This window comes from Ceratotherium simum, chromosome 13 (assembly GCF_057802395.1).
Source record: "Ceratotherium simum simum isolate JZ-2026a chromosome 13, ASM5780239v1, whole genome shotgun sequence".
Classification (NCBI taxonomy): Eukaryota; Metazoa; Chordata; class Mammalia; order Perissodactyla; family Rhinocerotidae; genus Ceratotherium; species Ceratotherium simum.
In genome coordinates this window covers 95,845-122,209 of record NC_141912.1, presented here as the reverse complement: position 1 = coordinate 122,209, position 26,365 = coordinate 95,845, and the positions used below count along the sequence as shown (strand labels likewise).

Here is a 26,365-nt window from a genome sequence, read left to right as displayed (position 1 = left end):
CTCTCTTGCCTTCCATTGTTAAGAAATGTATCATAGGTTTAAATGTAAGTCTCCATAAGTGTTCTGTTCCTCTGTGGGGCTTTGAATATCTTCTTTGCTTTCCCTGGATGGATCTGGCTCTAGATTTTTTTTTTTTAATTGTGCTTGAGATGTATTCAGCTGCCTGAATCTAGAGTAGAAGTCTTTTATCAAATCTGTAAATTTCTGTTATTATGTCTGAATATTCCTTTAAATCTTATATGTATATTTATATTATTTAATTCAAATATATATAAACATACACATTCATTATATATTCATTAAATATATATTTATATTATTTAATTCAATATATTATATTATTCAATATAGTGATTTGTATTATTCAAAAAATATACATATATTATTTATATATATAGTTTCCTCTACTTGACCAAACTCAAGTCAGGCTCCTTTAAGCCCTATTCTTTTCTAGGCCTCGATCTTGGCCTATAATAACTACAGCCTCTCAGCACAAATGATTTCACTCCCCCACACACACTTTATAAGACTTAAACACTGACATAGATTCTAACAGCTCAAATCCACATCCCTAGGATGACCCTTGCCCCCTTAAAGTGCCTGCCTGAGAAAGCTCAAGGCAGCCAAAAGAATTGACTATTCTGGCCAACACTCGATCATTGGCCACTGACATTCCTTTCTTAGAGCATTTACCCAAAAGTGCTTACAACTGTGAATCTTTCCTCTGTCCTTTCGAGTTGTATGTGTGTCTCCTATAACTCAGGAGTGCATTTCTCAAGGTCCCGAGAGCCATTCCTTGAGAAGGGCAGGGTGTTTGTCTCCCAGACTCCGTGAGAGGAGAGAAGTGAAACTTGGTCATTTCCAACTAGCAGACACAACTGGCCAGATCACAGTGCACTGACCAACATTCTGTAACTTTTCCCTCCCTGACTCTACTGAGCCCCTGCTCACCCCTCTGCCTGCTCCATCATTCTCCCTTTCAAATGCCCAGTCACCTCTGTACAAATCAAATTGAGTTCAGTTCATCCTGTTCCCTCTTCCCTATTGCAGTGGTATATGCCTGATTAAAATATGTCCTGACCACTTTAACTAGAGTCTGGCTTTGTGTATACTCTACATTTAACACACATACAGATAATCTCAGGCATATGCATAGATACGCATATACAAATGTAACCATGGGTCCTCCAGGACAAGTTCAAGTGACCCCATCTTATCAACAGAGTAGTTAAGAGTTTTCTTTCAGGAACTGAGACCCCTCGTCCAGTTCAGACCAGTTGGGACCACCAACTCATTAACTGGGAGTTCACAAATGCTTTATATGTGACCTTTTTGACATCAAGGAGATAAAAACTCCATTCTCCGATCATGGTAACACTGCCAATTTGTGAACACACACAACCGATGAAGAGCCATGCAGCTTGACTTTGCTTGCACAGATCATCAATTCCCTCACTTCTCCTTACTTCCAATCATGTACCTCCACATGTCAGACCACCGTGCCCTTCATCTCATAAATTGTGCCCCAAGACCTGGATCAGGGAGACAGATCTGAGACAGACACATGCCCCCTGTCTCCTTGCAGATCAATCTCACAAAATAAAGCTACACTTCATTTCCCAAAAGCTGATGCCAGAATAATTGGCTTTTTTTATGTGCATCGGGCAAGAGAACCCCAATATTGTGCAGTAACATCAATACATATATATACACTTACTGGTTGTTTTATCTTTTCTATTTTCTTTCCTGAGGAGGATTCACCCTGAGCTAACATCTGTTGCCAATCTTCTTCTTTTTGCTGAGGAAGATTCACCCTGAGCTAACATCTGTGCCAGCCTTTCTCTACTTTGTATGTGGGTGGCCACCACAGCCTGGCCACTGATGAGGGGTGTAGGTCCACGCCCAGGAACTGCACCTGGACCACTGAAGTGGAGTTCTCTGAACTTAACCACTAGGCCATGGGACTGGCCCATCTCTAATTGTTTTGAATATGTTACTAGATATGCAATTGAAGTTTCACTATGATCTCTGGATTTCCCTCCTGCTCCTTTAGTCCCTCACTTCAGTGTATGTGTTTCTTTCTCCATCTTTCATGCTAGAGGAATTCCTCAAGTATCAAGTGGTCCTTTGCTACCTGTTCATATTTCTGTGATGGGAAGAAAACAGCTGAGTAGGATCTCTGTGGGCCTGATGGGACCTGTGAATGTCTGGACTCAATGTTTCTTCGGGGGTGTTGAGTGTTGAACAAGTAACAGGCAAACATTGTTGGTGCCCACACTGATCTCTAACAACATACTTATTCCACACATTCCCACAATGACAGACATCCTCTGAACATGTGGAAATGCTGACAACACACACCCACACCCACATACACACTATTTGCAAATGACGAGCAGCATTCAGACTGTAAACTACGCATGATAAGGCACACTGATACTCAGAACATACACACTCACACACATACAGACCACACACTGTCTCAGAGCCCACAGTGACTTGAACTTTCTAAACACACACACGTCAACAAAACACACCTTCACATAGATGCCATAATAGCCATGCACCCTGTGACCATACAGAATTGCTGAACACACACACATCCACACAACAAGGAACGTGGTCGTGCACGAGTGGGCTTGATCAGGAGTTTTTTCACACCTCAGCATCAACATGGACACCCTGGGGCAAGAGGGAGAGGCAGAGGGCACAGGGAAAAAATGTGGGGAGCAGTCAGGAGGCACTTGCATAAAGCAAATATGATACCTGCAAAGCTGGTTGCTAAATGACATACGACTCAAGGGTATGAGGACCCAAGAGAATCTGAAATGGTACAAAGGAGGTGACTGATACAAACCCATCACAAGATATTTAAATGTAAAGAACAGTGATATTTTAAAAGGCACTGAAGAGAGTGCAGCAAAGCTTAGATATAATTCTAAACAATGAATGACATGGAATTCTGGCCAAAGAACAGCCATTATTGCTGTTAAAATTCCTATTTAAATGTTTCTTATAAAATTATAGAAATGCACCTTGAAAAATGACAAATATTCATTGGTTTAAAATATTTAAAACATTTCAGGATAAAATGACTGCAGGTTCCACTTTTATTGAGTAGCTTTTCCTGGACAGCTATAAAAGCTGAACAAAGCACACAGAACGGCTGTTTGAAGGGTTGTAGAAAATCCTGTGCAGACAGGACTTGAGGTTCTATAATCTCTGAGACGAGGGAAGCACAAGATTGTGAGCACCAACTCCATGTGGTTTCTTCCCTAAGGCATTTGCTATTTCAACAGTGAGAGAAGAGAGTCTGAGCAGAAAGAGGAGGAAAAATGAACTGAAATGTGGTTCCAGCCAAGTCTAGTAACTTCTTTTTTTTTTAAGATTTTATTTATTTATTTATTTTCCCCCCAAAGCCCCAGTAGATAGTTGTATGTCATAGCTGCACATCTTTCTAGTTGCTCTATGTGGGTCGAGGCCTCAGCATGGATGGAGAAGCAGTGCGTCGGTTCCCCTCCCGGATCCGAACCCAGGCCGCCAGCAGTGGAGTGTGCACGCTAAGCCACGGGGCTGTCCCCAATTCCAGTAACTTCTGCTTCAAGTCAGATGTGGTAAACGCAGAGCAGCAATTAAACATTGATTTAATAAATACTGTATGTTTGAAAAACACCAAAGGGATGTGGAAGCAAACAGGACTAGATGAAATAAAATTTCAAAAAGGAAAGAGCCTTTTTAGGTGAGATTGCCACACAGGCTCTCACCCAGGGGAATTTGCTTAATCGGGACTCTGATAATCAGACCTGTCTTACCAGAAGACAATTGTAAGTACAGTCTATCATAATTGATCTATGTTAGCTTTCAAATATTACAAGTTTTGTTTGGCTGTTAATTTTTACTGCCTCCACTAGGAGACTCTGTGAAAGGAAAGACATTGTATCATTTGCCACGTGATCTCCAGAACATTCTTCAGTTTGGGCTGTATGAATTCTATAAATATTTGTTAATTGTTGGTTTCATGAATGCTATGGACTGAATGTCTATGTAACCCAATTTCATATGTTCAAATCCTAATCCCCGACGTGAAGGTATTTGGAATTGGGGCCTTTGGGATTTAATTAGCTTAGATGAGGCCATGAGTGTGAAGCCCCCGTGATGGGATTAGTGCCCTTACAAGGAGATGGAGGGCTAGAGATCTCTCTGCCAGATGAGGGTAGAGCAAGATGCTGTCCTTCTGCAAAACAGGAAGAGAGCTGTCACCAAAAGGAAATCAGCTTGAACCTAGATCTTGAACATCCCAGTCTTCAGGACTGTGAGGAATGCACTTCTGTTGTTAAGAGTGTCCAGTCTAGGGATGGCACGGTGGTGCAGTGGCTAAGTGTGGGTGCTCCGCTTCGGTGGCCCCAGGGTTCACAGGTTCAGATCCCGGTCATGCACCGATGTACTGCTTCTCAAACCATGCTGTGCCGGCATCCCATATAAAAAGTAGAGGAAGGTGGGCACAGACGTTAGCCCAGGGCCAATCTTCCTCAGCAAAAAAGAGGAGGATTGGCATCAGATGTTAGCTCAGGGCTGCTCTTCCTCACCCACACACACACACAAAACCCAAAAATGCCCAGTCTAGGGGCCTGCCCCATGGCCTAGTGTTTAAGTTCAATGAGCTCCTCTTCGGTGGCCTGTGTTCGGTTCCTGGACACAGACCTATAACACTCATCAGCAGCCATGTTGTGGGGGTGACCCATATACAAAATAGAGGAAGACTGGCATGGATGTTAGCTCATGGTGAATCTTCCTCAGCAAAAATATAAATAAATACAGTACCCAGTCTATGATATTTTTGTTACAGCATACCGTACAGACTAGGACACTGAGTGTGTGAATAAGTTCATTTAGATTGACGATCCTTCTTCTACATGACACGTTATTGCCAATGATTCCTAAATTGGTGTGAGTCAAATTTCCCTTAAGGATCATAAAGATGTTAAGGCCCTTCTCCCTAGTTATGCACATATTGATACACATGAAAACATGCATCAAGTGCTTTATTGACACCTTAGTCTCACACCTGATCCCATTGGCCTTCAGTGAACCTCAGTGTTACAGTCAGTGTATTCCCCAAAGGGCAATAAAGGAAAGTCCCTGGAATGAAAAGGAGTCGGTATCCATCATGCAGCTCCTGCCCTCTGCCCAGCCAGCTCCAGGGCAGGGTCAATTTACAAGATAGGCTTTTCTCCAGGCAGCTCTGTGTTTCTCCCAGCCTGTTCTCATTTAGGATGATCTCACCAGGAGGAATGAGTGGAAATTTGGAGGGAAGAGCTACAGAAGGCGTCTCCCAGGGGAAATTCTTTGTGGTTACGTGACCTAGAATATGGACACCTGGCTGCACTAAGGTGTCCTGAAAATGGAACCCTTCTCATGTCTGCAATATCCTTCCATATCCGCTTTCCCCTCCATCTCTCTGTTCTTGGTGGCCAAATTCCCTTGGCAACGACAATAAAAGAATGAAAGTAGGGAATGGCCCATTTCCAGTCTCAGAATTCTTGAAATTTTACTGCCTATCGCCAGTCTCCCAGGACTGACACTCTTTTTATTCTTTTAAGATTAGATTACATTTTAATCTCCTTTAATCATAGTTTTCTCTCATCCTTGTTATGTATATACATGTTCTAATACATAATATTGAAAACGTTATTTTTTGCCCTACAATTTCCAGATTCACTCATAGTTATTTTCTGATGGATGCATGCCTTTGTAATTATGTTTATAACTCCATTAACTATAGAAATTGACTAAATGATAAGTAGTAATGTACTAATACAGGAAAATGGCCCATTTTTATTCAGCAGAAACTTTCATGTTTTCATCAAGACAAATACATGAATACTTAATTGTTCAGCAAAAACTCTTCCTGTGTACATGTAAGCAATTATAATTCTAGTGGAGTTGGTTTGCCTTGTCGATTATTCCTTGTTTCCGAATTGTGCATTCAGCATTTCCATGAACACTTTAGAATCCTGCATCTTTATCCTACCATTTTATTTTTTTATTTTAATTTTTTTATTATAATTTTTATTTATTTTCCCCCAAAGCCCCAGTAGATAGTTGTATGTCATAGCTGCACATCCTTCTAGTTGCTGTATGTGGGACGCGGCCTCAGCATGGCTGGAGAAGCAGTGCGTCGGTGCGTGCCTGGGATTCGAACCCAGGCCGCCAGCAGCTGAGCGCGCCCACTTAACCACTCAGCGACGGGGCCGGCCCTATCCTACCATATTAAATACTAGCCATCGACAAAAGTCCACATTACTCGTTCAGTTGTGTGCTAATGGGTCCTTCGTAAGGTGTCTTCCCGGGTACGTTTTCCAATGTGAACTCCAGCTGATGGCCTTGTGACACTGATATAAATACTGGTGTCTCCACAGATCATGGGGCCAATGATGTGTGGTCCTTTATGGAGTCATATATAACCTAATACTTTTCATTCAATTAGTGTAAGGAATGCTATGGAAAGTAGATTGGTGACAATTAATAAAAGACGATTGATTATGAACATGCTATTAGGGAGAAAAAATGAACCTCTGGGTATAAAGGTTTACTTTTTATGCAATTAATCAGCCACCCTAACAAACCCCGTTTATAGGCAGGTCTATATATATATATATATATTAGATTAAGATTATATCATCTATTAGTTTGAATGTGCTTTTGTAAAGTGTGCCTTGTTTCTCTTGCCCTTTCGTACTGGGAGAAATATGGAATAGCTAGAAACTTACCGGATTACTCTGATCTGAACTCAGATCGCGTAGGGCTTGAATCGTTCAACAAATGAGCGATTAATGGCGGCTACACTACTGGGATCTCCTGATCCAACATCGCAATCATGCACCCTATTGTGGATATGGACTGTAGAATAGGACTGTGCTGTTATCCCGAGGCTAACTTGTTCTGTTGATCAATATTTTGGATCAATAAGTGACAAAATATTCTGACTAGCTGGTCTAGATTTTAACCACTCAGAGGTTATTTTCTTCTCTGAGGTCACCCCAACCAAAATTGTTAGTCCATTTAAGTTTTGTTATCCCTTGATTTGGCTTACCTTTTTTTTTTTGAATTAATTGAAGCTTCATAGGGTCTTCTCATCTTATTTTGTCATTCCTGCCTCTTCAAGGAAAGGTCAATTTCACTGATTAAAAGTAAGAGAGAGTAAAACCCTCGAGTGGCCGTTCATACAAGTCCTCATTTAGACAACAAATGATGATGCTGTCTTTGCAGGGTCCAGTCACTGTGGCCTTTACACCGTGTCACTGGGCAAGCAGTGCCTGTAACACCAGAAATGCCAGAGGAGATGCTTTTGGTAAACAGGTGGGGGCTGTGTTTGCCGAGTTTCTTTTACTTTTTTAAATCTTTGCTTGAATGCCTACCTGTGTTGGGTTAACAATTAATGTAATAAATAATTGTTGGGTTGAATTTATTTTATTGTTAACTTTCGGTGATTATCTGTTCTAAGATTGTGCAAGGAGAAATAATTCTTGTTCCTTATAGTAACAGTAGTACTTTTATGAATTAATAGATTAATGCAGCATTAGATTAGGAGTTAGTTTCTGTGATTGAAATTAAGAGAAGTGTATTGTTGAACCTAAAAGCTTTCTTAATGGGTAGCTGAATTTAGGCCAACTAGGGTATTTTTTTTTTTTTAAAGATTTTATTTATTCATTTTTTTCCCCCCAAAGCCCCAGTAGATAGCTGTATGTCATAGGTTCACATCCTTCTAGTTGCTGCACGTGGGACTCGGCCTCGCATTGGACGGAGAAGCGGTGCCCTGGGGCGCGCCCGGGGTCCGAACCCGGGCCGCCAGCATCAGAGCGTGCGCACTTAACCGCTAAGCCACGGAGCCGGCCCTAGGGTATTGTTTGTACTCCCTCTCTAAGGAAGGTTGTATCCTGTATCTAAAAGGCTGTATCTCTTTAGAGCTGGGTCTGGGGAAGGCAGGAGGCTGAACAAGTGTGGACCTGGCTCTGGCCCAGAGGGATGAGCAAGAGACACAGGGCACCTCCTGCCACACACAGCCACAGCAGACATCACCCATCAGTCACAACATGCTTGGCTGCAGAGCCCAGAGAGCCCCCAGTCCTCGACAATGTGCACTCCAAAGCCACTCCCGGGCAGAGCAGGGGACTGTGATGAACCCATTTGCCATCCCCGCTCCCCTAAGACGTGCTCCAGGCCTCCTTTCCCCACTTACTCTGCCAGCTCCTCACTGTCCTCGGGACTCAGGCCTTCAAGGCCTGCCAGCAGGCTGCTCCAGCACTTCTCCTTCCTTACCATCGCCTCCCCTCTCTGCTCCCACTCTAGTTCCAGGGCAAGTTACCTGTGGCTCCTGAGTGCTGCTCCTTGGCCTGGAAGGGCCCTTCCTTCACCCCATCCACCCTGTGCATGCCTACTTACCCTTCAAGACTCAACTCCAGTGATGCCTCCTCAGGAAGCCCTCCCTGACGCTCCATCTCCCCAGGCCTGCTCTGGGCCACCACTCTGCCTTCTGTCCACGTCCTTCACTTCCTGGAACCTTGCTGGGCCCCGTTCTCTGGTCTTCACGTGTACCCCAGCCCATCAGGTGGGAAGGAAATTCTTAGGCTCAGGGCAATGGAGCAGACTCCTGGACTGTGGTGACACTGCCCATCTCAGCAGAGGTCATTCTTTGGGCCTCTTCCAGCTTTGGCCCATTGCATCTCCGCTGGAGCCAGGACTCAGGGAGGCTGGCTCTGGGCTCAGCAGATCACGGGGTCGGCCTGGGAAAAGGCACAGGGGCCACACACAGAGGCTCGGGACAAAAGTCCAAGTCGACGATACCCTTGCTAAGGGCAGCAGGGGCCAAAGGCAGCTGCACAGGCTGCAGGAGGTGCTGGCGAGCTTTTCATCTGCTCAGAGAGTCCCAGGGCTGGATAGAAGGAACTCAGGAGGCCCATCTGAGGTGGAGGTCACCTCGGGGGCATGCAAGCAGAAGCTGAGGGTCCCACAGCAAGTGGGATCTGAAGAGGTGACCCTCAAACTCCTTGAGGCTCTAAAGTCTCTGAGTTGGAAGTCAGTCCCCTCAGTCACAGCCTCTAGCTGCCCCCTCACTGGGCTGTGCCTCTCAAACACCGCTCCCAAGGAGAGTGGAGGCTGAGGGTGAAGGAAACCTCCTACCCGTGAGAACTGCTATGATCACAGCCTCCTGCAAGGGGCCAAGGATGATGAGCAAGGGACAGAGGGACTGACCCACACGACTTCCCCTCGGATGCTGAACATGCTTGTGATTCACCAGGCCAATCAGTATCTGTCCTCCTCCTCCACTCCTCTCTCCCCAAAAGGACGTGTCAGTGTTTACTATGACATCCACAGACACATCAAGGGCATCTGGGAAGAATCATGTGTACATCTGGAGAGAAGGGAACTGTGAAATCCAGTAATATCTGCATCCATGTGTGCAGATACCGACATCTACCTACAGCTGTCACGTTCCTCCAACAGCCCTGGAATACTCCACAATCATGTTGGCAGGTTTTGGCACATGGTAGCCAAACCAACTTGTGATGTTCCCAAGTGCCACCACTGCTGCGGCCTACCTTGAGATTGGGGGGAGGCAGGGTGTCATGCCCCATTTCACAAAGTCTGGCTGGTGTCCAGGAGGGTCTCACAGCCTTCGACCATCATGCCCCCCATGGCTATGTTTTCCTGAATGCTCTCTGTCTCCTTTACTTCATAGTACATTATCCTGTCAGGACAGAAAATGTCAGAGACAGGCTGCCCCCATCTCTCAGGGAGAAGGGAATGCCAGGCCTCTGGCCAGACCTAGGAAGAAGGCCTGGTACCCAGGATTCTCAGGTGGAGCCTGTGGTCACAAATGGGGAGAGAACATTCATATTGAATGCCCACTGTGCTGGGCACTCTATGGGCATGATCTCACATCATCCTTCTGACAGCCCAAGGAGACAGGTGTTGGAAATGGAAATGGAGATTAATAGGTAGAAAGCAGGTCTGATTTAAAAGTCTGAACCACGTGGAACAGAGATGGCAAAACTGGAAGGACAGGAGGACAGGAAACAACCTTTCTTCATTACTCTGCCCCCCACACCACTACTGGCCTTATCTCCATCCATAGAACTCCACCCACCCATCCTGCCTCAGGGCCTTTGCACTTACTGTCTCCACCCCTCCCCCAATGCACGTTATACAGTTGCTTCCTTAATGTTCAGGTCCTGGAATGGCTTAGTTTTGGAGCACCTGGCAATCCAGCTGGCTCATGGAAAGTCTGACTCCAGTAGGCTCCAGCACATCTGGTGGGAGCAAGACACACCTTGCCCCTTAATCTGAGAATAAGGACAACTCTCCTATTTGTCCTATTATGACTGCCGCAACACCCCTCCTCCAGGAGGTGGCGCCATTTAACTGCTTTTTAAAAATAGCATTGGTGGTGGGGCTGGCCCCGTGGCTTAGCGGTTAAACGCGCACGCTCCGCTACTGTTGGCCCGGGTTTGGATCCCGGGCGCGCACTGACACGTCGCTTTTCCGGCCATGCTGTGGCCACGTCCCACTTACAGCAACTACAAGGATGTGCAACTATGACATACAACTATCTACTGGGGCTTTGGGGAAAAAAAGGAGGAGGATTGGCAATAGATGTTATCTCAGAGCCTGTCTTCCTCAGCAAAAAAAAAAAAAAAAGGATTAGCGTGGATGTTAGCTCAGGGCTGATCTTCCTCACACAAAAAAAATAGCATTGGTGGGAAAAGAGATCTGTGAGTTACCAACTTTGCTAAGAGCCTTGGTGGGTTTTCAGGAGTCTTAGGAAGATAGTAATTTTGTGGGGAGGAGCATCTGGAGAAAGTACCCCACCTACTCCAAGAAAAGCACAAACCTCTTATTTGTCTGCTGATGCCTCAAATTCTACAACCACGACTAGATCACCAAGAGGGCTGCTTAATATGCATGGCTTCCAAAGTTCTCTAGTAGACACTGTCCAATTTAACCCTCCCAGCAAAGAGAGATGACCCTGGTGGAGCTGGATAGGTGATTAACGAACTCAGCGATGAGCAAATTACTGGGCACCTCTGACCCTCAGTTTGCTCACCTGTAGAAGGTCGGAGTGAGGATGGAAGAGAATGCATTTAACGTGCTGACCTCAGGCCCAGCACACGGCAGGTGCTTGAGTAAAGGGGTGTGACCACTGTTGCTAGTATCACTGGTTGCAAGGGTGTTATTATCCAACTATTATTACCCGTTGTTTTCTGGTTATCAGACTGTGGCATGGAGACGGAGTCTCTTCCTTAGGAGCCTCAGTCCCTCCTTCCCAGCAATGCTCCTCTCAGCAGCCCAGGCCCTAGCCCTCTTCTGGAAGGGATCGGGCACAGGGAGGCACCTTTCAAGGATATGCTAGTTCCCTGGATAGGGATTCATTTTTGGAAGTTAGCAAAGGTAAGCAGAACCATTTCTTTTGACAAGGGTGGGGATTTTGCTGAGGAGGACTGTATTTGCTACAAACAAGGGGGCGATCCCAGAGTAGCAACACTAGTTTCACTGTTAGTCAAGTGCCAGCTGCAGCTGCTCAGGACTCCTGCCAGCCCCGGCTGGGGTTTGTGCTGAGAGCCACACCGTCCACGCAGCTGGGGAGGAGTTCCCTGGGCCGCAGGCTCCCGGGGGAACTGGAAGTGACGACCTGGGTTACAGTGAGCCCAAGAGATGAGATTCAGGAGAAAAACCGGGACAAAGGCCAGAGGTAGGAGAGAGTCAGCCCCAGGGGAGGAGTGTTTCTGAGCACAGCCAGGGAGGGTTTGTTATCTGATGGCTTCCTGCTGGGCTGGGAGCTTTCCTCACTCCCACAAGGGAGGGAGAGGAGGATGAAAGGGCTGCTGTCAGGGCGATAGAAAAACACTCTTCTGTGCCAGTAGGGCTGTGTTCAGGCCAGATGCAGGTGATCAGATGAGTAGGCTTCAGGAAAGGGGAGCAGGATCATAGGATAAATGCCTTGACACCCATGTGCCTTCCTCGCTATTGCCTGCACCGGGACAGGGCATCCCACAGGGATGAGGAGCCTCGTTGGAGCCCCAAGTCTTCTCCTTGGGGAAGTGTGCAGGATTTGGCTCCTTGGGGCATGAGAGGACTGGGGTCCCCACCCCACAATGGTTTCTGTTAGTCTGCAATCATGCTCTGATTACATCTGCTCCCTGAATGAACCTCTCCGGGGCCTGTGCCCTGCCCTAGTCCAGCCTGGTCCTCGCTCTGCCCAGCTGGGAGCCGTGGCCCTACTGGCTGCCTTTTGCTGGACTCGGGAAGCCATTTAGGGCACTGAGTGGTTGGCAGGGCTGGGGACTGGACCTCACCTGCTGCAGACCGACCCTCCTTTGCAGATTCTGCCAGGCCATCACTGAGTACCAGGCTGCTCATCATCTCTTAGCCTCCATAAGGTGCAGACCCCAGGGCTCAGCTCTTGGTCTGCACCTCATTCCTGCCTAAACCTACTCCCTTGGTGATCTCACCAGTCTTGTGACTTTAAATACCATCTCTGAGCTGATGGCTCCTGAATGGCTCACTCCCTTACACTCCAGACTCAAACGCCCTCCTCCATCTTGTGCTCTCCAGCACTGTTGTCCATCTCAAGTTCAACTTGCCCCCAGTCAAGCTCCAGTGAAGCAAGAAAGACTCCCCCTCCACACCTGCCCATCCTGCCAGATTTTCCATCTCGGTTAGCAGCAACTCCAACCTTCTGCTTGCTCAGCCAAAAACTCTGGAATCACCCTTGAGTCCCATCTTCTCTCTCCTCACATCTAATGCATCAGAAACTCCTGTTGGTTCCATCTTCAAAACACACCCCGAATCTGAACCTCCTCCTCACCTCCACTGCCACCACCTGGTGCAGGCCCCCGTCAACTGCTGCCTGGGCTGTTGTAGGCGCCTCCTCCCTGGTCCCTCTGCTTCTGCCCTGGCAGAGGAAGGATCCCCCTGGGCTTTGGAGACTGAATGAGGGGCAGCGGAGGGGCCTTGACCAGAGGTCTTGGACCTCTGACGCTGGACAAGTCTTGGGCTTGTCCACCCATGACACTGCCTGCTATTGACTGCAGCCTTGGGCACGTGAAGGCCCGTCACCCAGGCTCCCCTCTGGGGCTCCTATACCACAGGTTGTGACACACTGACACTGGAGAACAGGGGAAGTTGGCAGAGTGCCTGTGAGTCACTGGGTGGATCCCCGTCCTGGCAGATGGGCCCACATGAGTGTCCAGGGCCCTTCCTCGAAACCCATCTGTGCCAGGGACAGCACACCACCCACACCATCCCACCAACTTTCCCCTGGGCTTGAGCTGTGAACTCCTCAGATTGCTCTGGGGACCCTGCTTCCAGGTGCGGCAGGCTGGGGGTCTCCCAACACCCACCCCTTGGGATCCTAACCTGAACTTGAGATTTTAGCATCCGGAGCTCAGGAAACTGCCATTGGGAAGCATCCTTAGTCCTGGACTGTCCACTGGTTGGGGCACCCGGGAGCCGGGCTCACACAAACATCTCTCCCAGTTTAGCCCTGGCGTCGTCCAGGCTGTTGGCTCGATGTGCTCATGAAAAGTGGGCCAGGAGCTCGTGCAGTGTCAGAATGTGCCTGGGAATCTGCAGCAGGGAGAGGCAGGGGGACAGGGACAGAGGCAAGAATGAGAAAGTTCAGAGGGACAGGGAGGCACTGGCAACGAGAGAGACAGTGATGAAGCAAGTCAGAGAGAAAACAGTAATGTAGAGAGGGAGAGAGATTGACCAAGTGGACTGAGAATGGTTCTCTCAGCTTCCAGCACTCGCATGAGCAGGGCTGAGGACGGACACCCACAGCACTTCTGATCTCAGACTCTAATGTGGAGGCTCTTCCAAGGTCTTGTCTGGGGTAAGAGCCCAGATCTTGAGGCTCTAAGCCAAGAGGAGAAAGTGACTGAAGGTGGGCTCAGGACCAGGAGCTCCCACTCACCTTCCCACACTGCCTGCTCTGTGGAGCTGGACAGCCCTGCGGTCCGCTGGGTCAGGGGCTGGCTCTAACCCCATTCTCCAGGCAGCCCAGAGCTGGGGCCTGTTTAGGCCTGGGCCCTCCCCGCCATGGCTGCATGGTGACCCCAGCTATGGCTTGCTCCCAGCTGGGGCCTTCACTGCCATGGACCCCCAGCAGGCTCCCCAGGCATGTGCCCTCAAGGACAGGGCTAGGTGCCAGCTGGAACATGGGGTCAGTGAGGAAGGCCTCCAGTACCCTCTCGTTGCACTCAGTTTGGCCTCATAGTGCTTCAGCAGCTTGTCAAAGTCACTGTTCTGCTTGCAGTGGGCCAGGATCTGCAGGCTGTACTGGTGGCTGGAGACTGACTCCTGATAGAAATTGACCATGGGCAGCAGGATGTCTAGTGTGTCTGCACGAGGAGTGGCTCCACAAGCCCTTGGTCACCCAGCCCCACCCACAGAGGTCAAGACCAGGTTCAGAGCTCCCACCCAGAAACACCCTTGCCTTTGGGGATGACTCTGGCACCACTGCCCTATCCAGGGCCAGATAGGTGGCCCCAGGCATCAGGACAACATCAGAGTCACAGATCTTTATAGAGATGGGGCCCCATCTTGTCTGACACCTGTGTATTGTAAGGTCGGAGAGGGCTGTTGTGGGTGCTGTGGTGTGCCTTGCTGCCTGAAGGGTCTGAAGGGCCACCCAGCTCCAGAGTTTTGGGGGTTCAGCTGAGGCCTCTGTGGTAACTGAATTGCAGCTCCACATCCTCTTCAGCCCTGGCTCCCCCAAGAGGTCTCCCTCCCAGAGTGCCCCACCAGTGACAGAAGTGACCCATCCGAGGTCATAACGTGAGTCAGTAGCTGGCCTGAAACCAGGTCTCCTGAGTCCCCCATTCCAGGGCTTCCCCCCACATGACATGCCCTCCCGAGTCACATCCCTTCAGCTGTCTGTCCCTTTATCCATGTGTCCCTGTCCTTCCACAACTCCCCAGGTGCAGCAACTTGGGTCTGGTGCTGGCCTGCTCTGTCCCAACCTCTTGGAAACACAATACCCTGCCTTCGAGCCCCCAGAAGCCCAGCCAGTCTCCCCAAACCTACCCTTCAGTACTTGATTGGCAGGGATGGGTCCACTGAAACCTCTGCTTATAAACTCCATTAAAAAAGAGAAACATGCCTCCTTTGCGATAAACTTAATCAAGTCACTCCTGGGAATGATCGTAGGTATGCAAGTAGTAATAACCTGAGAACAGGTGGAGAAGTAAATATTTCTATTCCTCCCCCCACCATGTGCCCCCAGCAAACAGTACAACACTGTCCGATTCTTTTTCTTTTTTAAACAAACGTCACCAGAAATACATCTGCTGAACATGCTCCTTTGGAAGTCAGGGCTACTGTTTCCTCCAGCCACATAACATGTTTAAGTGGCCAGATGCCACAAACCATTGTAATATTGCCTACAAGTCTACTGTACAGTTCCCAAACTGAGATTTCAGTAAACTTATGTTGCAGCTGCCAGGAAAAGAAAAAGGAAGCAAAAACAATGCCATCCATGAAGACAGGTGGAATTAAACCAAATGGAAGTCTTCCTTGACAGATGCAGGGATACTTGAAAGAAAATCACTCCTTACAAGGAATGAGGGAACTAAAATTGCTATGGGAAGAAAAAGAGAGTCTGTGTACAAATGCTTTCAAGGAAACTTGCAAAAATCCAAAATATCTTGCCAGCAAAAATTAATAAACTGTCTCCTCTGGAGCAGAAGCATGCTAGTGATGGTGCTCAGGGTCGGCGACGCCAAGATGCACCATTCTGGCATGCAGATTATTTTGAGCTGAAGACAATAAAGACTCAGAACACTCAGGAAGAACATTTGAGTTTCCCCTCCCAAACTGCGTAAAGAATTTAACATAGAAGACCTGTTTCAGGAAGGAGCCAATATCATATGATGGCTGTAATATAATGTAAAATAGATGTTACAATACGAAAGGCACCAAAAATCCCATTTTGTCAAGATTTCTGTGTCTCCCTGGCCACAGTCTCTATAGCTTGCCCTGAAAAGATTTCTCAGACAAACGTTTGCATTTCTATCTCCACGTGAATTGTCTTCTTCCCCTCTGAAATCCCAAACCACTACCCCTCGAACACCTTCCATGCCTTTAGCTACAATACAATACTTAAGCAAGCAGCTTAGACTGAATGACGAGCTGCTCATTCCAGAGTTTCTCCCATATATACCTGTTATTAAACTTGGTATTATTTTGTCCTGCTAACCTGTCTTTTCATTATTTGGGCAGCCATAAGAACCTTGAGGGAAAGGGCACAGGAGGATTCTCCCTCCTGCCCAACACTAGCATTGACCAAAGCACCAATACCTGACCTCTGCCCTCCAACACATTGTATTAGGACCCCAAGATGTTAAGGCCCAATGACATGGATTGTTTCTCTTTCTCATCACAGAAAAAGAAGTTGGAATGATCTATCTGTCAACAAAATCATGCATGTATTGTGAGCATTGGAGTAGTATCCTCCCCTTCAGCCTACAACATAACTTCAGAGGAGTTAGAGAGCTTCCACTTCTTAATTCCTGGAGGGAAAGGAAAAAGCCTCCCAAGAACCAGCACCTCAGCCCTGCTCAGCACCCCACCTCCCCTCCCCGAAACCCCACTGCCCATCCCACCCCAGCAGCCGTGGGTCTGTCAGGCCGGTGCCCCAGCCCACCTGGCACTGCCCCTTCCCTCCCCGACCCCCCACTGCCCCTCCCTCCCCAGCGGCTGTGGGCCTGTCAGGCCAGTGCCCAAACACCAAAAGCGGAGGGAAAGAGAGTCCAGACCCGCAGGGACCAGGCTGTCAGACGCACCGGTCTCACTACGGAAGCCACCCCTGCCCGCTCCCAATGAGCACCAGCTCTGCACCACGGGCTCACTCCAAACTGCGCCAGCCAGCCCCAGCAGCTGAGGTCCCAGGCGAGTGCAGCCTCCCAGGCCGCCTGGTGTGGGTGTGCCCTCACCTGCATCCCTCTTCCCGCTGCCCCAGAGAATGAGCGCAATGCGATGGGCAGCCGCTGGGGCCAATTCGGCGGAGCAACGTGGGCGGGCCCAGAAGTGGGCGGAAGTGCGTCATTTGCCATCTTGACGTCCGGCGATTCCCCTCATGGAGGGCCAGCGGCACTCTCGCTCCCCTGCGGTCTGCATCCTTCACTCAGAACACCGCAGCAGCGACCCATTGGGACAGCTGAACAAACGAGTTTGGGCAGCGCGACCCTGGGGTTGGCGCGTCAGCCGGCATTTTGCCTTGGCCCGCAGGCACGGCCATCTTGCTTTACTGAGGACGGACGGGCGCGCGCCACCATCTTGCCATCCTGCGGGGTGCAGGGACCAGCTCCCACATGCTGCAGAGTATCACCGCGAGCCCTTGACCTTGTGGTGGTCCTGCTGTGGGGTAGTGAGAAGGGGGCCAGAGGCTGGTGGCGCGACAGCCTGAGGCCCAGGATGGTGATCGTTGCACTGCCGCGAACTGCTCCCACTGCCAGGCAACAAGGAGAAACTGCTGCCGCCTTCCACAGGTAACTGGCTGCCACCACCTAGTCAGCCCCCCTCGCGGTTCAGCCTGAGGCAGGCAGCACTCTGTGCTCGGGGCCTCAGGGCCCGTCCAGTGGGTGAGTCAGCGCCGGGAACTGTGTGGCCTTGGTCTGTGCCACCATCTCTGCTCTGGGTGCCTCGGGCCACTGTGGCCTCCCCATGGCCACCGGCACCCACCTTATGGCCTCCACCACCCTCTCAGTCCCACCCCATGACCACCCTGCTCTCCATTGGTTCGGTCTGGGGCCAACAATGTTGAGAAAAGGTATTCTGAAAAGGATCTTCCTTAGCTCACTATCTTCTGGCATTTGCTATGACTTTCCTGCTCTTTTGATGGCTGGGAGCCTGCCTTGATCTCTGTGATCCGGAATGTAGCTGAGCAAATGTAGCTTGTACCTGCTGGATGGATACACTTCCCAGTTGCTCTGTTGCTAGATAAGTCCTGGCAGTGCAGGGAAAGGTGGTTCTGTACTGGAGGTGAGTCCTGGAGAGGCATCTGACAGTGGACTCTGCACCTGACAGTGGACTCTGCATCTGACAGCATCCTGGGTGGTGGAGGGCACGGCCCACTCCTCACCTGGGGGCTTACCCTGGGGACTCGGGGAAGGGGCTCCTCTCTTCACTTCTTCCTTGGGCTTCCACAGCATGGTGAGGAGTTTGCCTGCCCCCTGGCCTGGCTCCCTTCATGAGCGTTTCTGGAATTCAGCCAGTTCAGCGAGTCCTTTCCTACAGACTCCGAACTGGAGGTCCCAGAACAGTGCACTGAAGACATTTTACTTTGAAAATCTCCTGGCAGACCCTTTTGTTTTGCTTTGCAAGTTCTTGTTGAATTTTGAAAGACCTGAATGCCACTTGTTGTCTGTAGAATTATTGAAGGTTTACAGTGGTTTGTTCTAAGTAGGAAATTGTTACAATATATCCAAAGAACTAGTAACATGAGCTTGTTTCAGAGGTCAGCCACCATGCTTTCTTGACATTTCCTTCAGAGCCTGTGAACCAAAAGTTTTGTTACTGTTTTTGAGAATGAAACAAAGCACTGCAGAGAAGGTTGCTCTTGGCATGTGTCATGATCTAACATGATCTGGGGGCAAAGGAGGTGGTGGTCCTTCGGTAACTAGTCACAAAGCATTGAGAAAGGTTAGAAAGTCAAGTTGTGTGGAACTCCATGAGGACCTAGTATCCACCTGGTCTGGACCACAACGGCCTCAGGGGGGTTAGATGACATCAGGTGGAGCAGAAAGTCCTTGAGAGAGACCCCGCCAACCCCCTACATGCACAGTTTGGTCTAAATAGAGATTTTACCTTAATGAGGAGAAGAGATTATGAAGTGTCTTGCTCAGTACCTTGCAGGGTCTGGTTGCTTGGTACAGGGAACAGCTTTCCTCGTGGTAGGGGGACGACAGGAGGAACACGGAACCACAACCCTTGGGGCTGACCTTCTCTTGGCGGCAGTCCCGCATCCTCAGCTGCTTGAGCAGAGCTGGGGTCAGGCGCCCTGCTGAGTGCCTGGGAGGCTCTGCTGTCCAACACCTTGCCTGGCTTTGAAATAGGGGGACCAACCCTCCCCATTTTAGCACCCAAATTCCTGCATCCCAGGGACAGCAGTAGAGTTGGGCAGCCATGAGCTTCTAGGAACTATTTCTGAGGCTTCCTGAAGCCTTTCCTTTTGTCTTGATGCCATCCTGTGCTATCTGCCCGAGCATCTGTGTACCTACAGGGCACTTAACACAGCCTGGGAGGAGGTCTTCACCTTTCTTCATTCTCTACCCTACAGACGGTCAGTTTCTTAAGGTAGACAGTGGGTCTTTCATCTTTCTATTCCAGTAATAACTTGCAAGCAGAAGGTGTTCCTTAAATCTTTACTAAAGGTTTAAATGGGCAAAGTGGCTACAGGTGTGGGTGTTCCCAAACACACTTGTTTTGTTTCTATAGTTGATTATTTTAGGGGTAGACATTTAATTCTTTCTTTTTAATTTCTTTTTCATTTATCCTTGCAGACTCCACATAAAGGGCTCAAAACGTCTTGTTCAGTGGTTAAAAGCTCTTCACAGGGATGACTGGAACCCACTAAGCATTCTTTCATCTGTAGTGAATGTTTCACCAAAAAAAGCTCTTGGAAAGGCTGGAGGGTCAGTACTACATGCTCAAGCCATGGCCGTGCCCTCCATCTACCACCTGACTGAGAAGGGGGGGCTGAAGGCCACAGCCACCCCAGGAGAAAGGACATCAGGAAGGCCGCCGGGGGCCTGAGGAACATGCCAGTGAAGCAGATGGGAAAGGACCTGCAGGTTCATCGATGTCCTCGAGGGAAAACCTGCGGGCCCAGCCGGGGTCCCGCAAGTTGAAGCAAACACCCAGGGCTGCCCAGGAAGCCGCCAGTCGGGAGTACGTGCAGAGTATCTGGAAGGAACTGCAGGAGACAGTGTGGCCTCCACAGCATCAGGCAGCCAGTGAGATGCAAACACGTCTGCTATAGATGCTGGGGATGAGACCCCCCTCTTCCCTGCCAGGGCCTCTTAGGTAAGAGTGGCATTTCCGTCGGTGACTTTATCCCTCAGGATCTGGGGTGTGCAGATTTATTGGCTGGCAACCTTCTTACAGTTTCTTCTCAGAACACAGTCGAGAGATGCCATCTGTCCCCCGAGAGGCTATTGACTGAAAGAGGCTGAAGAGAGATGTGGAGCCCAGCTGCAGAGGGACTAGCCTTGAGCCTGACGAGGGCTTGGCCCAGACCCCCAAGTTCAACATTCACAATGATGTCTCAGAAACCCTCCCAGAGCCCCTCCACCCTCCCAGAAATGTCACCCTGAAGCCAGACACAGAAGCTGTGCAGGGCGAGCACAGCGACACCAGCCCGACGTCCCTCAGCGGGGTCATCCTGTCAACACTGGGGGCCCAATCACTGCTCGACTAGCTGCACTCTTACTGCTTCTGCTCCTGGGGGAACAGGAGCACGGGTGCCACCTGTGGGAGCAGGTAGAGAAGGACGGAGAGCTGAAGAGGGACAGCAGCCGACAACCAGGTGCACACACTGCAGGAGGAGCTGGACGAGCTGAAGGGAGGGGGCTCCCTAATTGAGCAGCCTGCTGCCCCTCGCCGAGGTCAGTCTTGGGGCTCGGGGCTCCCCCACTGCCTGCTCATCATGAGGGGTTTCCTGCTCCGCAGCAAATGTCCCTTGAACACTTCTGTGCACAGCATGCCTGCTGCTGTCTTGGGAGAAGGCTCTGCTGGTGGCCGCCCCTCGCAGACAGGGAGCCCAGGTTGCAGAGCTCACCTCGCTCGCTCTAGGGCGCTCAAGAGGCAGCGGTAGTTGTTGGAGTTTAGCAGGTGGGAAAGGAGGCATTGCAGGTCTGCTGGGAAAGCCAGACCTACCCAATGAATGGTGCCTGGATGGTTGGTTTTCCACTTAAGCAGGAGAAAAGCAGCTTCTGTTGCATCCCTCACACAAATGTAAATTCCAAAGAGTTAGGATCTAAATGTGAAATAAAATCGACATAGTAAACTATTAGAAAAGTTACAGGAGACTCTTAAAGTTGTGGGGAGGTTCTTTCCATTCATGTTTTAATGAATATCCTTGAACTGAAGTCATTTTGAACATTTTAATAATTTCTTTAAAATTTGAAACATCTTTTTGAGTAGAATACATTTTCTTTTATAAAAATTAAAACACTAGAGAAATACATAAGCTAAGAAGTGGTAAAAACTCCTATTTCTCACCTACCTCCCAACTTTTATTCCATGTTGGTAGTAAAATTTCGTGTGTAATCTCCTTGACTGTTCCCTGTGCTTTACATGCATATTTCTCCACCTGTATGGATAGGTTGGATATATTTTTGGTGTGTTTATTGGCTATGTTTCTGATTTTCCCACTCTTTTACAATTTAGTAGTTGTAAACTTTGGTTTCTCGATATTCCTTACATATTGAGGGTACTATCTTTTGCCTGTTATACATCCATGGAGAACATTTCCCTACCACATTGTTCATTTAATCTCGATCAGTGCTTGTCTTCACAGATGTCAGTAACACTTCAGGAGGGAAACGACTCTATGTGACAGGCTGTTCAGGATCTCCAGGACCCCCAGGGCAACAACCATTAGGACAACACAAAACAAGAAACAAAACCCATCCCGCGTGTTTCCAGGTGCATTCTGGTGGAAGGACAGCTCCAGTTGAGGACCACTGATGCCTTGGTCAGAGTTATCCCCTATGATCTCCTATCACGTTAAAGCTGTTTCTGTTGTATGTCGTACCTGATGGTACAGTTTGGTGCCTTTGTCTGTTCCTCTTGGTCAGACTGCGCAAGGTTTCTCACTGTTACAGGTCTTTCCAGAGAGCCAGCCCTTAACTCCATTGCTTAGGTCTGCATTGTTGTTCCTGCCTCATGAATCCTCACTTCATTCTGCTGTTGTTGGTTTTATTGTGGTGTTGTTCTGGCTCCTGGAGGGAAGTGCTCAGCTTCTTCATGTAGAGTTGATATTCTCTGATACCTGCAGTGGAGGCTGTGTCACTTTTTCTGTCCCTTAGTCTCCACGCCATGGATTTACCTCATGCTGCTCTCATTGCTGTTCATTTCTAAAGAGTTTGTCCTGTCTGTCTGGATCCCCTCTGTAACCTGAGAGATTTAGAAGGGTGTGGACAGATTTTCAGGTGGATAGGTTGGGGGAGGGGAGCCAATATTTTGTGATTATTTTTTACTTTTATTGCTTTAAGGTCCGGTAATATGGTCACTTGTAGATTTCTGCTTTTTGGACTCTTTAGAGATTTCACTGTGGCTTAGCACACAGTCCATTGTGGTGACTGTTCCATTGTGGTTTGAGGAGAATGTTTCCTCTCCACTAGTTGCTTATGTTGTTGTCCCTCAGGCTGAGGCTAGATCTAGCTTTTTTGTGTTTGTCAACAGATCTGTTTCCTAACTTACTGTATCACTTGACCTGTGGATTTCTAAGAGAGGTAAGGTAGGTTTCCCTGTGATTCTTGAGGTGCCTGTGTCTTCTTGTTTGTCCAGTTTTGCTTTATGTTTCAAGACCATATTGTGAGGTGCATAAGTGTCCCTGACAGTTATCAACACAGAAAACCCCTGTTTGTCCCATTTAAAGTCTTATTTCTTTATCTCCTTATTTTCAACCATATTATATACCTTTATTTTATAACTATATTTTAACTCAACTTGAGATCCTTCATGTTTTTCTAGAGCAATTTGATCCATTTACAATTATGATTATTGATAAATTGGAATTTGAGTCTACCCTTTAATTTAATTTTTAATTTGTTAGGCTTTCTCATGATTTTTCTCTTCTTCTAGTGGGTGTCTTTCAGCTTTTAGGAACAACGATTTCTGCCTCTCTTTCTGTAAATGCTTAGAGTTGATCAGTTCCTGTGTTCTATACTCCCAACTCATCACCTTTCACTCCCCAGCTTGAGAAGGGCTGATCCCAGTTCTGTGTTCTTATTTTCCCCATCATGCAACCATGATTGGATGTAAGTATACGTTTTATTGGTTACTTTATTCACCACTATTTATTGTATCCAAAGTTTTCCTCTTTCTTGGAAATATTTGATGCTATTTGGGAACTCATATGACAGTGAAATTTTGAGAGGAATCGAGTCTGAGATACTCCTTAGGTGTTGATGCTGGGGAGCTAGCACCTAAGCTCTTAAAGTTGCATCGGTGTGTCTGCAGAGTCAGGATCAGGTCAGAGATGTTTAAAACCATGGAATTGAATGAGGTTTCCTGGAGATACTGCAGCTGTGGAAGGGACCAGGGCACCACCTAGGAACAGGCAGAGTTTGCAGAGGTGCAGCTGAAGAGGGTTCAGGAAAAGAGACTGAAACAGTGGAGCACGGAGTCGCAAGAGTCACAAGGGGAAAAGGGTATTGCAGAAAGGAGGGGTGCTCAGCTGAGTGGGATACAGCTATGATCAGAATGGAGAAAAGATGGCTGGATTTGGCCACTTGGGATCATGAGTGACATCAGTCTCCTTGAGAGGATGGGAATGGAACTGGGTCTGGAGTGGGGGAAGGGGGCCATTGGAGGGCTGTAGGGATGACGCACTTTATTTAAGAGGTTTAACCATGAAGGGGAGTCAGGAAGTGGACAGTAGCCAAAAGGGAGCATGTGTCCAAGGGAGAGTTTGTTTGTAAGGTGAAGATGAGTTAACAGTTGCTGCACCTAGGACAGGATGGATAGGAGGAGGCTGAGGGCCCGTGAGGAGCGTGCTGGGCCCTGAGGAGGTGCAGGGCAGGGCTCCGCTGCCTGGGGAGGTGCAGAGAACAAGAGGACAGATGTGCTGGTGGAAAGGGCGCCCTGCGCCTCTGCTCCTGTATTCCTGGAGCGTGAGGTGGACAGTGGCTGGGAGTGGAGGGGCGATGCAGGAGGTGTTAGATGAGCGGCAGGGGGAGGAGGGGGAGGAAGAGAGGGCGCCCTGGCTTGGTCTCCATGGCCCACACGGAGCTCCCCACTGGGGTCCCCGGTCACCAGCTGCTGTCTCTCTTTGATGTATTCCTCAAAATGTCGGCTCTCTTGATGGTTCTCTGGGCTATTATGAATTTGTTCATCAATGAAAGAATCTTTGGGTCATTTTTTTAGGGATTTTATGTCAAAGGGGCTCTGCATGTGTTTATTCAATCCATCAGCTTTACCCAATCCCTTTGTTTTTGGACAGGTTCCATACAACAAAGGAGCCAGGCCCGTGGCCTGCAGGTTTCAGGGATCAGGAAGTTTGCCCTCCAGAAAGCCAGTGCTGATTTGCATTCTCACATGACGTGGTGCTGTCTCCCTGAGCCTGCTCTAAGTGTGGTTGTCACGACGTTGTAAATCCTAGGGCAGTCCTATCAGGGCCCATCATTAACATTTCTGTGACCAGTGAGGGCGAACATTTTTCCGTGATCATTATTTGACATTTCCCTGACTGTGCTGTCTCCTGCCTTCCTCACTGAGCTCCGAACCTTCCTGATGGAACCAGGACGTTCACTCTCTATCCAGTGTGATTGCACGTTCCCTCAGTGTGCCCCTTGAGTACTTGCTTCAAAAATATCTGTTTTCTTCACATTCTTTGATTCCTTCTTCATATAATCTAGATTTCATCTGGAGGCTTAAATATGTTTTATTGTGGAAAACATTGAACATACACAAATTAAAGAGATAATTGTGATAGCCCCCCATGTCCCTGTTACCCAGCTTCAACATTTATCAGTATTCTGATATTTTTGTTTCCTCTATATTTCTACCCACTCCCTATCTTCCATTGATTAATTTTTAATTAATAGATTGTTTTTTAGGAAAGTTTTAGATGGACAGAGAAATTCAGCAGATAGTGCAGAGCATTTCTCCCTCCTCCCCTGCAGTTTCCCCTACTGTTAACATCTTGCATGACCACCTGTGTTAGTGCGGTTCATTCCTTACAAGTGAGGAGCTGATGTGTTCGTAACCAAGTCCGTGGTTTACATTAAGGTTCACTGTCTCACTGTCATGTACTTGGATTTTGACAAATGCATAATCTCATGTATCCACCATGACAGTATCCTACAGAAGAGTTGGATTGCCCTAAAATCCCTGCGCTCTGCCTCTTCATCCCTTGCCTTCCAACTCTTGGCAACACTGATCTTTATACTGTTTCTATAGTTTTGCCTTGTCTAGAATGTCGTGTAATTGGAATATATGAAAACTATGGAACAGAGTATATAGCCTTCTCCAGTTGGGTTCTTTCACTTAGCAATATGTATTTAAGGGTCCACTATGTCTTTTTCTGGCTTGATAGCTAATTTCTTTCTTTTTTCCTTTTTGTATATTGAGTTAAAATATACATAACAAAAAGTGTGACATCTTAACCATTTTTAAGTGTATACTTCAGTGGCATTAAAGACATTTACGCTGTTGCACAGTCATCACCACCATTCATCCCCATAACTCTTATAAATGTGAAACTCTATACCTATTAAACAGTAAGTCTCCCTTCTCCCCTCCCCCCAGCCCTTGGCAGCCACCATTCCACTTTCCATCTCTGTGATTTTGACTACTCTCAGTTCCTCATGTTAGTGGAATCATACAGTATTTTTCTTTTTGTGACTGGCTTATTTCTGTTAGCATAATGTCCCCAAGGTTAATCCACGTGTAGCATATTGTAGAATTTGCTTCCTTTGTAACGCTGAATAATATTCTGTTATATGGATCTACTACATTTTGTGTATCCATTCATGTGTCAGTGGACACTGTGGTGGCTTCCACGTTTTAGCTATTGTGAATAATACTGCTATAAACATGGGTGTACAAATATCTCTTCAAGGCTCTGCTTTCAGAAGTTTTGGGTGTATATCCAGACGTGGAATTGCTGGATCATGTGATAATTCTATGTTCAATTTTTTGAGGACCATCCATACTGTTTTCCATAGCGGCTGCACCATTTTACATTCCTATCAACAGTGTACACGGGTTCCCTTTTCACCGCATCCTGTCCAACACTTGTTTTCTGTCTTTCCTGTAGCACTCATCTTAGTAGGTGTGAGGTGGTGTCTCATTGTGGTTTTGATTTGCATTTCCCTAATGATTAGTGGTGTTGAGTGTCTTTTCATGTGCTTATATGCCATTCATAAGTCTTTGGAGAACTGTCTCTTCAAGTCCTTTGCCCATATTTGAATTGGCTTGTTTTTTTGTTGTTTAGTTTTAGGAGATCTCTGTATATTGCGGATACCAGTCTCTTATCAGAAATATGACTTGCAAATATTTTCTCCTACTCTGTGCGTTGCCGTTTTACTCTATGGACAGTGCCTCTTGATGTACCAACTTATACAATTTTCATGGAGTC

General features: G+C 47.9%; 1 protein-coding gene across 2 annotated transcripts in view; it reads left to right on the top strand.

Annotated features, from left to right (window-relative positions):
* Positions 1-26,365, top strand: part of LOC147915345 (uncharacterized) — a 67,659-nt gene that overhangs the window by 17,178 nt on the left and 24,116 nt on the right. The window contains exons 1-3 of one of the 2 annotated variants that reach the window (XM_087437900.1): positions 11,057-11,448; positions 16,442-17,546; positions 19,560-20,663. In XM_087437900.1, coding sequence (XP_087294026.1) covers positions 17,035-17,546; positions 19,560-19,812 — 765 coding nt within the window. In that variant the 5' untranslated portion in view covers positions 11,057-11,448; positions 16,442-17,034 and the 3' untranslated portion in view covers positions 19,813-20,663. Of the gene's footprint in view, positions 1-11,056; positions 11,449-16,441; positions 17,547-19,559; positions 20,664-26,365 lie in introns of those variants that run through there. The other variant, XM_087437899.1, reaches the window with a different exon arrangement.